The sequence below is a fragment of the Mastomys coucha genome, unplaced genomic scaffold (assembly GCF_008632895.1).
Source record: "Mastomys coucha isolate ucsf_1 unplaced genomic scaffold, UCSF_Mcou_1 pScaffold21, whole genome shotgun sequence".
Classification (NCBI taxonomy): domain Eukaryota; kingdom Metazoa; phylum Chordata; class Mammalia; order Rodentia; family Muridae; genus Mastomys; species Mastomys coucha.
In genome coordinates, this window is record NW_022196904.1 from 151,965,377 (window position 1) to 151,979,092 (window position 13,716).

Below are 13,716 nucleotides of genomic sequence, written 5' to 3' on the forward strand. Positions count from 1 at the left end.
TCCCCCCTCCTTCCTCACACCTCTCCCCCCTCCTTCACCACACCTCTCCCCCCTCCTTCGCCACACCTCTCCTCCCTCTTCCTTCCTTCCTACTCTTCTCCTTCTCAAACACGGTGACTGGCACAGACACAGAGCGAGGAGAGAGAGAGAGAGAGAGAGAGGGAGAGAGAGAGGAAGAGAGAGAGAGAGAGAGAGAGATAGAGTAAGAGAGAGAGAGGGAGAGAGGGAGAGAGGAAGAGAGGCTGAGACTGGCTCTGGGCTATGTGTTTTACTATATTTAGCTGGAATCCTACGATTCTCATTTCTTCTTTGATTCTAATTTTTTCAAGAAAATACATTTCTTTTATTTTATTTTGTTTTTATATCCTTTCCTGTCTAGAGTATGACCTATAATCATTTTTGGTTTTGGTTTCTGAATCCTGGTTTAATTATTACTGAGTCTTCATTTTATGTATATTGAGAGCACAATAAGCTACATGGTCTTTAGGTTTTTTCTGAGAGGCAACCTTTTTTTTTATTGTCTGGCTTTCTTTTCCTACTCCATATACTGGAATATAATGAAGAGTTTCTATTTCATCAGAACAAAAAGATAACATTTAAGTCAATATGGAGACTGACCTATTATTGTAAAATAGGCAACAGAGAATTAATTTGCTAAGATTTTCAGTCTAAAAGAACAGCAGGGACAAAAATGGAGAAGATACTGAGGGAAAGGAGGTCCCAACTTTGGATCTATCTCAAGGGGAGGCTCCAAGGCCTGACACTATTACTGATGCTATGGTATGTTTACAGACAGGAGCCTAGCATGGCTGTCCTTCAAGAGGGCTACCAAGCAGCTGACTGAGATACTAGAAGATACTGACACCCAACCAATGGCCTAAAGTCGGAGGCCGCTGTGGTTGACTTACGGAAAGGCTGAAAGAAGCTGAGGAGGAGGGCGACCCCTTAGGAAGACCAGCAATCTCAACTAGCCTGGACCCCTGAGCTCTTTCAGACACTGAACCACCAACCAGGCAGCATACACTAGCTGGTATGCTCGAGACACATAAACAGCAGAGGATTGCCTGGTCTGGCCTCAGTGAGAGGAACTGAGCCTAACCCTCAAGAGACTTGAGTCACCAAGGAATGGGGAGGCTTGGGGAGGGAGGAGGGACATCCTTTTGGAGATGGGGGAGGAAGAATGGGATGAGGAACTGGAGGAGGGTGGACAAAGAGGGGGGTAATGACGGGACTGTACAGAAATAAAAGTAACAATAAAACAATATCCATGAATAAATTTTACTCTGAAATTGGATCAGTATAAAAATAAATAAATAGTGGACATGCTTAGGGAAACCCTGTCTGAAATTTATTTTAAACTTATACTCAATTATTCTTCTACAGTTTTTTCCTCCCTTTCTCTCTTTCCCCAGTCCTTCCTTCCTGCATGCTTGCTTCCCTTTTCTTTTCATCTTTTGTCTTTCTTTCTTTTTCTGAGAGTGTCTCCTAAGCAGCTTAATCTGTTAAAACCTATTTCTTATTACCATTCTTACTTAAGATGACTAAGAATTGCATAAGCCAGGCGGTGGTGGTGCATGCCTTTAATTCCAGCACTTGGGAGGCAGAGTGGGCGGATTTCTGAGTTCGAGGACAGCCTGGTCTACAGAGGGAGTTCCAGGACAGCCAGAAACCCTATCTCGAAAAACCAAAAAAAAAAAAAAAAAAAAAAAAAAAAAAAAAAAAAAAAAAAAAAGAATTTTATATTTTCTAGATAACAAATTCCCATATCTCTTTTTTAAATATAAGTTTACTGTAGAAGTAGGCTATCATAGCTAACATTTACTTGGGGGAATGGAAATTATTAGAAGAATCTTTCTAAAAACTACAGGTGATACGAAAACTAAAGTAAGAGCTGGTTAGAAACATGAATGAGAAAGGTTTCAGGGAAGAGGATCTTATGTCCATAAACACATCAAAGCCTCCAGGGTGTGAAGGATAAAAGACTAATCAGGACCTTAGAGGGCACAGTGACACACCTCCTAAATTGATGTGAGAAAGTGAAAGAGCAGGAGGAGGAAGCAGAAACTGGGGATGTTTCACAAACACACAATGAGGCCATCTGAGTGCACTCGACTTTACCGTGTGAAACTGTAGAAAGGAGGTGTTACAGTAGCTGTGCTTTTCAAATACAGAGCCTCATGTTGGTACCCTTCTGTTTTCTGAGAAATTCCTGTCCATTTGAACCCAGAAGTTGCCTAGTCTTCTAATTTTGTTGTGTCTTTTTCAGAACGTAAATGGGCATAGGAATAGCATTATGGGAATGACTAAATGGCACAGAGTTTAGGATTATTTAAGACATTCACACAATAAACATGATGCCAGGCTCAAGGACCATCAGCCTCTGGCAGAGACAAACTGGAGGAGTGCCCCTACCATCTGGGCCCAAAAGCCCCTGGCATCCCCTTTGCAGATGGTGTAGGATCTCAGGCTTCCTCTAGCCTGCCTCTTCCATCTTCTGTGATATCAGCCTCTCTTGCATCTGCTCACAACTGCTCTCTCACAACTGCTGAAGTTATTAGCTAGCACATCATAAATAGCACTCCATAGCTTTTTTCAGAGAAAATCATGAATCTGTGGTTGATTTTTTTCCTATCTCAGAGACTTACATGATACAATATTTTTCTCCTGTGTATAAAAGACAAATACACAGAGAAACACAAACACACACATCTGAAAAGGTGAAAAAGTCATCTGTGGAGTTTGAAAATAAAGTTGATGTGGCTAACTGCAATTATAAGGAAATTAATTTATCCTCAATTTGCTATATATAAGGTTTTCTCTTCTCATCTTAGTTTATTCCTTAAAACTTCAAACAAGTTCCATGTTTGAATGAGTTTTTCTTATTTTGATCCCTTGAATCAAACTTTTTAAGTATCCAGTCACCTTCTCCATCCAACTTGTTTCTTGTGGCAGTGGCTTAATCAGATCTACCCATTTTCCCTTTTTATCCCATGCCAATGACTCATGCAGTATCTTTTCTATTGAACAGCTAATAACATTACAACCTAGCAAAGCTTTACTTCAAACAGCATAATATATATATATATATATATATATATACATACATATATGTATATATATATATATTTACTTTTGTCCACAACAGAAACTCATGCAATCCCAAGAATTATATATTAAAACATGGGTTTGATTGAAACTTCATAAAATCTACCTATTCTCTTGTTTGTAACAGAAATTCATGCAATCCCCAAAATTATGTTTTCCACGTCTCCTCTTCTAGTTCATTCTCTCTCCCTTTGCTGGGCCTTGTTATGGCTTTTCTTGTTGTGACTGGTTCCTGATTTTCTACCCTGTGTCTCTCCACAATAAAGACAACCACACTGAGAACTGAGACTCCAGCAGAAACGTGGAAGGAAGCAGCTTTGTCAGCCTCTCAGAGCATGCTCAGTAGACAGAGTACCAAACAAGAAGCTAAAAACGGGACTGTACCATTTAATTTTCTTAATCCAAAGACAGTAATACATGCATGTCTCTGTGGCCCAATTTGTATTTTCTACCATATATTTTATTAATGATCTGATATCCTCAAAGGCTAGTTCTTCTAAGAGATGGTAGTGGTTATCCTAAAAACTTGTTTACTATAATCTTTCCAAATTAGTAACAAGTATTTTGTTTTATCTAAAATTTATCCATTTGTGTTTCATAAACATATGCTACATACTGGAGTCTAGAATAAGGAACAAACCATTAAGTAACTTTTTTAAAAAATATGTGGGCTGAGAAACACCTGCAGAGAGCATGCATCTACTTGTTAGACATTAGATTTTCCAAAAAATGGCCCTACCTCTGTTGATCCCGTGAAGGACACTTTGTTGATGTCCATGTGAGAGGAAATGGCTGCCCCTGCAGTTGGTCCATAACCAGGGACAACGTTCACCACACCAGGAGGAAACCCTGCCTACAAGTTAAGAAACAAGCCATTAACAGATCAAGAATTTAATTCACAAAAGACCTAAGTGAGATGAGGTGTTGTTTCATATGTTCACCTTGGGAGTTCTTCAATCAAGAAAACTCATCTAGGTGTATTTGTTGTCTCTTCATTACTGTTTTTAATTTCTCATTCATATGAACATACCTCTAAAGGTCATGACCCTGAAGGACACTATGTTTTAAGGACAAGTCTGTCATAACTTGTATTAGTTGTTCTACATTTGCTTTAATAAAACATTGACCAAAACAAACTTGGGAAGGGGTTTATTTGGATAATAGGTTATAGTCCATCATTAAGAGAAGCCAAGGCAGAAACCTGGAACCACGAAATAAAACACAGACCACAGAGGAATGCTACATACTGCTTTAATTTCTGTCTGGCTCAACAACTTTTCTCATATAGCCCAGGCTCACATACCTAGGGATAGCACTGTCCACAATGAGCTAGGCCTTGCTCCATCAATTAGCAAACAAAATTGCCCCACAGACACAGCCACAGGCCAAACTGATAAAGGCAACTTCTCAACTGAGGTACTCTCTTCTTAGTTGTGTCATGTTGGCAACAACATTGTGACAACTGAACATCAGTCAAAGGCTTAGCTGTGTCAAATTTTATAAAAACAACTCAATTGGAAGGCTATAGGAATGTATATTAAATTTCCTATGCAGAAAGGTACAAGTTATTGTCTCCACCAACAAAACTAGAAACATATTGACATAGTAACCTTCAACCGTTAGAGATATTAAAACTAATATAACCTTTAAATAGTTTACAGAAGAAACCAAACCAGTTATAACCTGGAGGTGAAGATACAGCTCAACATTTTAGCATCTGTAAAATGAGGTTATAATTGAGCATTTGTAAAATGAGGTTATAATTCCTCATGAACTTAAGTTTATGAGATTTAAGGAATATAAGTCACAGTTTACAAGGTGACTGGCTATAAAACTGATTTGTATGGAGAGACATTTGCACTGACTGACAGACACCCCCGCCTTTACCTCTGTTGCCTTCATCTGCATGAATGAGCAGGAGCCATGTATGAACAGTGAAGCTCATGATACATGTGAACAACACCTGTAAGGTAAACTGGGTAGATTGGACTGCTTGTTTAGACTCAGGAAACTCACCTCTTTGATTAAAGATGCCATGTGAAGGGCTGTGAGAGGAGTTTGCTCTGCTGGTTTGACGACCACAGTGTTCCCACAGCTAAGGGCAGGGCCTATCTTCCAAGTGAATATAATTAACGGACCATTCCACTGAAAATCAAAATTGAACAATGGATTCTTTGCCTCACTCAAAATCACCTCTGTTGATAATGCCACCCTGATAAAAGTTAAATAATACTTCAGAAGTTGTGTGTAATTATCTAGTTTATTTTTATGTAACTTCATAAAAGAAACTAGCAAATGATAAAAAAGCTTAAAACCGTCCATAGAGGAGAAAGGAACAGGGAAGAACTACAGAATTTAATCAAGTCCTATTATTTTGAATTCACAAGAAAAAAAAATTTACTACATCGTTTCACATATAGTTAAGCATGTTGTAAGTTACTTGTGTTTTACCCGTGTAAAATCCTCTTCCTATTTCTCCCTAAAAGACACTTAGAGTATTTAATCCAATATTATAATCTAGAAAATTCATATCCAGGAGATTTTGTTTATATGTGTGCTAGAGGGTGATTCTGGGTCTTTAAACATGTTGAACATGCTCTTGAAGTTAGAAATTTAGGCTCAGCAATGGACAGACAATATTGTTAAAGGCAAAGAGGTGTTACATCCAGAGAGTGAGTGCTTGAGTTTGGATCCCTGTAAACCAATTGGCTGGTTGTCAAAAGTCATGGCTCCTTCTCTATTTAATTCATTCACCACCCATGAGTGGCAAAAATAGTTCTTCCTACTTTATATGGATGTCCTCGGGATTAATCCAGAAATTCAGATCTGGGGCATAGTACACACCTGAATAACAAGTATGAAGCTCAGGGTAAGATTCCCCAAAACAACAGAACAAAACAGGAGACACTAATGTGTCCACTTATCCAATGCTACTACCTGGTAGAGTGATGTAGGTGTATTTGAATGTGTTTAAGCTTTTGAAATAATTAGCATTTCCATTAAATACATTGATGTGTTAAGTCTCATTAAACAAAAGTAGCTCTCATTCCAAAAAACATTAGGACACTTCAGGCTATTTTAATTTAGCCTTTTAAATTATGTCAGCTATATCTCACCTATGTGTTAAACTTAAAGGAAATCTGGGTTCATCCAGAATATAGTTTTCTGGCAGAAGACTTTTGAGTACCCAATCCTGCTACCTAAAGGTACAGTATAGGCCACACATTTTTCCAGTTGTCATGGAGATCATTACTCCATTTTTTAAAAAACATTTTTTCTAAGATTTGATCAATCTTGCTGCAGTTACTATGCATGATGAGAAGTCTCAAGGCAGAGACAGAAGTGCTGGGAGTGGTGGATCCTGCTGTATCCTTCTAAAATTGAGTCCCAGCAAAGAGGAGCCATAATGAACTTTTGCCATATACTTACAAAGCGCAACTCATAAAACCAGGACTTTGACAATTTCCAAAGCAACCCATGCAGTCATCTTAAGGTTCATGTGATAACATTGAAATGCTCTCCAAGGACACAGCAGTATATCAAAGGGTTTCTGGACCAGCTAGCTCATATCTATGAAGCTCAGTTATGGGACAATAAGCTTCAAGCAGTCATGCTTATCGAATTTCTTTACACATAATCATGGCAAAAGCTTCACTTATATGGGAATGGGCTTCATTACCAGATCAATGGAATTAGGCCTTTTTTTCCCATATTAGGAATCATGAAGGAAAACTTACAGGGAGGATTTGGCCACACACTCCAATAGGTTCACGTCTTGTATAAGTGAAAACGTCTCCATCTGAAAAACAAAGCACACACACACACACACACACACACACATACACATACACATTAAAGGCAAATAGCTATGTAGGCATTGCATGGAAATATGAGGTTGGGGTGAGTAGCAAAAGGAAAACAAAAGAGTCTATTTACAAGGCTAATAACATAAACAATGGAGCCCTCAAAGAGCAATTTGAATCTAAAGACTGAGTTCCATGAATCTAAGAGACAAAATGGCTGCCTTCAGCATCACCCTCATGCACAAAATGGTACAGAAATGAACTAGGAGTGATAGCCTCTCCAGGTAAGGGCTGAGCCACAATCAAATGTTTCCAACATCCCAAGTCTCCCAAAAATGGGAACTTTTAAAGTAAAATGATTTAAAATTGTAAAAATGTAAGCTGTCTTCCTACTAACTTGGAATTGTTGGTTTTGTGTCTTTTGCCTACCAAACACAAATGCCATGTCTTTTAACTATGGAAAAAAAACAAAACCAAAAACCAAAACAAAATATGGCTTAAGTGACACATGGTTCTTTCCCATCTGGATTTGTCCAAGTCCTGTAACTTACTCTGAAGTGGTTACCCTGGGAAATTTGTTGTTCTGCTTTGTTGTGACTTCTACAGGATCTTGCTGCTACTGCAGCAAGCAGTTTTCATGTCAGAAACCACAGGTACTTTAAACAGTTTCTTCTATGTTTCCTAAGAGTGGAATAAGAGCCATGAAAGAGCCCCCTTCATGGTACCTCTGTGTTCTCGTTCTTATCTTCTAACTTCCTGGTGACTACCTTCTATACTGAATCCTCCAGTTAGGTTGGCAGTGCCCATCAGGGCCACAACTCAAAGTGGATTGTTTGAGTTCCTAAAGTCATTACAATTTAGATGTGAAACTACCTTTACTCCATCCCAAACTGGCTCTCTCTTCACATGGAGTTTTCGCCATGCTTGTGTTACTACTTGCCTACCTTACTAAGAAATACTTACACAACATTTCCACGGAAAGATTGCTAGAAACCATAGTCTCGTTTTGCTTTGAAGCTTTTGAAACATCGATATAAATTGGGTTGTTGAATAACCACGGTCTAAGTACATCAGGCTTGAACAGGCACTGATATGCCTTTATGGGAATGAATCTGAAATAAATACTTTCGGGAGCCATCTTTGAAAAGTTTCAACCCTGAAACGTCTCACTCAAATTAGTAGTTTAATCTACGATACTGTTCTTATTTTAATACTGTTTAAACTATGAACGTGTTGACTCCTAACAGAACTTCCATCGTCATAACTGTGTTGGATTAAAATGAAGAGAGAAGTAATTATTTACCTAATTGATTGACACCTCTATCAGGGAGAATTTGAGAGTACTCGGCTCTGCAACAGTAGCTGCTTCTCTACCATCATGCTGCGAATTTCGCAAATGTACTTACCACTGGGTATTGTTTGGCCATGGATCTTGTCAGCCCAGCCTGCGAAGTACCGTAATGCTTTTATGCTGACCTCTACATCCATCAGGTATGCATGAGTAAAGACTTTCCCAGCATTCATTGATTCCATTGTCTGAAAAAAATCAAAGTCTAAACTAAACTTTCAACAATAAAAATTATATCAAGAATATATAGTGAATGTTTTTTTAGTACTTATGTACTAGAGAGCTTTAGAAGTATAAGTATAAGGAATCCTAAATCTAGTGCTTTTTTATCAAACAACTTGAGAAAAATCAAATGACAAATAGCAAAATCCTGGTGGGAGAGATGGTAAGATTCTGATTGGCTGATTCTGGTCCCTTTTCTGTAAGGTCCTAATGTGTCTTGGTTAAGCAGTGTCCAAGAACTGGTCACATAAGTACTCGGTTGTGAAAATGACTCTTAGTCTCTTTGTTCTATCAGAGGTCCAATTAGATTGTACTTGATATCTGACTGTGCCAACAGTTTGTTGTTTGCAATTATTCACAATGCCACAATCATTATCATATTCTCATGGAAACAATCAGTTCACGCAATTGTAATGCATGTTTATGTCTATTCACACAATTGTAATACTGGCATCTTTTATTAGGGATTTACCATATTCAACTATAAACCTGTTTGGGAAATTGTGTCATAGTTATTTCAACAATGCCTCCCCTCAGAACTCAGAGAACCCAATAATAATGCAAGAGCCAGAGAGAATGAGGACCCCAGGACCTAAGTAAGGTGCACATAAACTCACAGACACTGAAGCAGCAGGCTCAGTGCCTTGATGGGTCTTCATCAGGTCTTCAGTACACATATAGCTTTTGCCTTACCATTTTCATGGGATTCCTGTGACTACAAGTGGGTCTCTGACTCTTGTATCTGCCCTTCAGACTTGTTTCCTCCTGTTGGGTTGCCATGACCAACTTTGATATGATATTTTCTGTCTCATCTTATTATATTTTATCATGTTTGGTTATCTCTTAGAAGCTTGTTCTTTTCTAATAAGAGACAGAAAGGGGAGTGGATCCACAGGGGAAGAGGGGGGAACTGGGAGGAATAGAAGGAGGAGAAATTATAATCAGGATGTAAAGTATGAGAAAAGAACCTATTTTCAATAAAAGGAGGAGGAGATTGTGAAGTTGCACATTTTCTTACATAGTAGTCTCTTCTTTTCCTCCCTCATTTTATGCAGACTATATGAATGCTTTGAAATCATACATTTCAGTGCGTGGTTGCAAGCAAGATGCACAGGTTTAATACTGCCCACTACTAGCCTAAAATTAAATCAAATATGAATATCTTTACTGTTCTACTCTCCCTGTGGCTCTCATGCTGACAGAGAGCCACAACTCTCTTTTCACTCTACAACTAAGACAAATGGAAAGATCTAAGCTTTGGGAACTGCTCATTTCTTCCAATAGAATATTTCAATTAGTACGCATTTATTACAGAGGTATGGATGGATTCTATTTTTACATATTTTGAGCAAATAAATGATTATTAATAATTGGTGAGTTGCTGATATTTTCTAATAAAATCAAGGTTTGAATCTCATTGTCACTTAAGAATCTAAATAATGCAATTTATTTGGAATTGTAACCTGGGTGCCACTTTATTTCTAGTTGGCTTTACTAAACTTCAAAGCTGAAAAGACTAGTAAATATATCCTCCACCCATGTTCTATAATGACTTCTCTAACTATTAAAATGAAAATATATAACCCCTGAGAGCATACAAAAGGTTTGATGAATATAGTAAAACTGGATTCTGGACTCCGAGAAGTTCTAGGGAAAAAGCAAGAGGAAGTTTGTCTTCGCACTCTTTAAACCAGACTGACAGATCAGTTGAAACACCAAGTGCCCTTGTAAGCTCTCTCATATTTCCCAATGACTTTGGTTAATACTTACAGCCAGCAGCAGATGATCTCTCTCCATTAAGTCAGCCAGCTTGTGTAGCAGGCATCCCCTCTTTGAAGCGTCCATGGTACGCCATGGGGAGCCAATCTGGAAAGCCTGTCTTGCAGCCTTCACGGCTTTGTCAACATCGGCCTGAAAGTCACAGATCAGTCCACTCAGAATATTCAAAATACTAGATGAGCAAGCACAACAACATAACCTTATATATTATGACAAAGTCCTCACAAAGAGAACCTAAGTCTCCACACCTCACCATAGTATGTTGAAATAGTTTGTCTTGAGTATTTAGAATGTGCTCCAGTTGTCTATCAAATAAACTTTAAAAATAGAGATCATGTGTTTTAATAGTTGTCACTTTATCTTACTGTAATAGGAAATTTTTATTTGAAATAATGTTGTAGTTAATTTACACACATTAGACTATTTGTTTCAGACAATGCAGTAGGACAAATTTATTCCTCCTTTTACAAATGGAGAAACTGAAGCAAAAAGAGACAGGTGATCTCACCACTAATGTTTTGGTAAGCCACATGCCCTGCCTCATGGTGCTACTTCTGTCGCTTAGAACTTCATGTACACAATGTGGCACAGTCTTTCATACTGGTTATATGACCTGTGTGACAGCTGTGTAAATATATGAGTTTTGTGTTGGATGTTTCACGCTCAAATCTAAACACTGTGTATATGATAAGCACCTTATTTCTCAACTGTGTACAAAGTGATCCATTCTAGTGACTCTAGGCCCTAATTACGTAGAGAAGACAATTTCCTTCATTAACCATATACTGTTTAATAGAATAAAGTCTCGCTCACACCGTTTAGCATCCTTGGTTTTGCTCATGTACTTTTATGACCACTGCATTTCCCCTTTAGGTTTCCGTCTCTGCTAAGCTTTTCCATGGTCCTTCCATTCCTTGGTAGATCCCTGTTCAGACCACTTCTAGTCTCTTCCAGTCTACCTGCTGAAAGCATCTCTGCTCCTTTGGTTACTCTCCGATGTGCTTTTGTTTCTTCATCAAATCAATGGCAAATAGCATGTACAGAAAGACTATTCTACAACTTTTTCTCTATGGGACTCACTGATTCATGGAACACAATGAATCCAGATGATCAAGGGAGGAATGGAGTTCATCTTTTTATAATACACCTTGAGAATAATATTATTGTAATTTTTAAAACCACACAGTTGAAACTTGTGTGATAAAAGCTGTGAATGGGTCCTTCTGTTCAGTGTTTTGTCATTGGCCTTTGCTTAATAAGGGCTGTCTTGTGCCTCCTGATCTCTCTAAGAGCTGGAGAGATGAGTGGCTTTAAGACAAGTAACCCTACATGTAGAAAACCAAAGACCAAATAAAACCAGAGAAACAAACAAACAAACAGGAAATCCTGCTATAAAAACAGCTGCTATAAATAAATCTATTCTTGTGGTTTCATCATTTGGGCCATGACTCCCTCTCCTCAAGTAAGATGGTTAATCTTGCAGGGAGAGTAAATTTTTAATAAAAAATGGATTCTTATTTTTTTTCTTTTTAGTTTTGACAATTCTGAATAGGCATCCACTGTATGGAACTCTACCAGTTGGCTAACAATAGGACAATGAGGAAAGAATATACAACTGAGCATCCCACTCTGAAATTATAAACACAGGCCTCCTTAGTATCCCAGAAGAACATTTCCCCAAGACATTGAAAAAAAAATACCTGAAATCATGAACGCTAAATGGACGTAGCATTTACAAATGACCCACAGACATCCTTTTGATAACTGCACATCCCATGCTGAGTACAAATGCTAGGTAAGTAGTTGGTAAACAGTACTGTTTTGAGAATAATGGCCAAAGTAGTCTGTTCACTCAGTGTGCACGCATCCGAGATAGGCCTCTTGATACCCCTATGTCAGCAGCTACAGATTTCAGATCCCAGGGTTGAACGCACCATTGTAGAATCTGAGGATGCAGCAGATGCTCCCCAACTGAAATACATTGTGCCACAACTTGTTTGTGGCATTTTTTTTTTTTTTTGGTTTTTTTGAGACAGGGTTTGTCTATATAGCCCTTGCTGTCCTGGAACTCACTCTGTAGACCAAGCTGGCCTAGAACTCAGAAATCTGCCTGCCTCAGCCTCCCAAGTGCTGGGATTAAAGGAGTGTGCCACCACTACCTGGTGGCATTCTTTTTCTTTTTTTTTCCTTTTCCTTTTTTTTTTAGCTTTTTTATTTGTTGTTTATTTTAAGCCTTTTAGGGGAGGATTGGGATCATATCTACCATCAATGTGATGGTACCAGCATGCTACCATCAATGCAGGTGCTTTAAATGTTTTTTCCTTCTTTTTCCTTTTTTTATTAGATATTTTCTTTATTTACATGTCATATGATATCTCCTTTCCCAGGTTCCTCTCCAAAACAAAGTAAAAATAAAATAAAAAAGCAAAAACAAAACAAAACCCTGTTCCCTCCCACGTCCCCCTGCTCACCAACCCACCCTCTCCTGATTCCTGGTCTTGGCATTCCCCTACACTGGAGCATAGAACCTTCACAGGGCCAAGGGACTCTCCTCCATTGATGACCAACTAGGCCATCCTCTGCTACATATTTTGCTGGAGTCATTAGTCCCATCATGTGTACTCTTTGGTTGGTGGTTTAGTCCCTGGGAGCTCTGAAAATACCAGCTAGTTCATATTGTTGTTCATCCTAAGGGGCTGCAAACCCTTCAGGTTTTGGGTCTTTTCTCTAGGCCCTTCACTGGGGACCCTGTACTCAGTCCAATGGATGGCTGTGAGCCTCTACTTCTGTATTAGTCAGGTACTATCAGAACCTCTCAGGAGATAGCTATATCAGGCTTTTGTCAGCCAGCACTTGCTGGCATCCACAATAGTGTCTGGATTTGATGATCGAATATGGGAAGGATTCCCAGGTGGAGCAGTCTCTGGATTGTCCTTCCTTTAGTCTCTGTTCCATAGTTTGTCTCTGCAACTCCTTCCATGGGTATTTTGTTCCCATGGTATGCACTCTCTCACAAGTGGATATTAGCCCAGAAGATCTGAATACACGAAGTACAATCCACAAATCACAAGTAAGTCAAGAAGACCAAAGTGTGGATATTTTGTTCCTTCTTAAAAGGAATTTTTTTCTTATCTTTAAACTCACAGAAAGTTGTCTCTGTCTCACATCTTCTATGTGGCAGACATGCCAAAAGCTCACAAAATGGAGTTAACTGTGATCCTAGAAGACTATCTGGTGTAAAAATGGCTATAGCATCCTACTCCATTCTAGCATATCCTTTCAGCTTTTCTCTCCTCAACCACATTTCTTATAATGTTCAACTTGCAACTGCTGGCTTCATCCACAGTCCTAAGGGCAAAGCTCTCTATTTGGTAGTCAAGGTCCAACAATTTCTGGCATGACTTTTCTTGTGCAGACTTCCTGCTTACATTTCTCTGGCTCTCTCTCTCTCTCTCTCTC

General features: G+C 38.7%; 1 protein-coding gene across 1 annotated transcript in view; it reads right to left on the bottom strand.

Moving 5' to 3' along the window:
• The window catches only part of LOC116103650 (aldehyde dehydrogenase, cytosolic 1), a 39,634-nt gene that overhangs the window by 18,013 nt on the left and 7,905 nt on the right, over positions 1-13,716 (bottom strand). The window contains exons 3-7 of the mRNA XM_031389901.1: positions 10,249-10,389; positions 8,315-8,444; positions 6,843-6,904; positions 5,122-5,250; positions 3,845-3,958 (exon numbers count right to left, since the gene is read on the bottom strand). Of these exons, the coding sequence (XP_031245761.1) occupies positions 3,845-3,958; positions 5,122-5,250; positions 6,843-6,904; positions 8,315-8,444; positions 10,249-10,389 (576 nt within the window). The remainder of the gene's footprint in view (positions 1-3,844; positions 3,959-5,121; positions 5,251-6,842; positions 6,905-8,314; positions 8,445-10,248; positions 10,390-13,716) is intronic.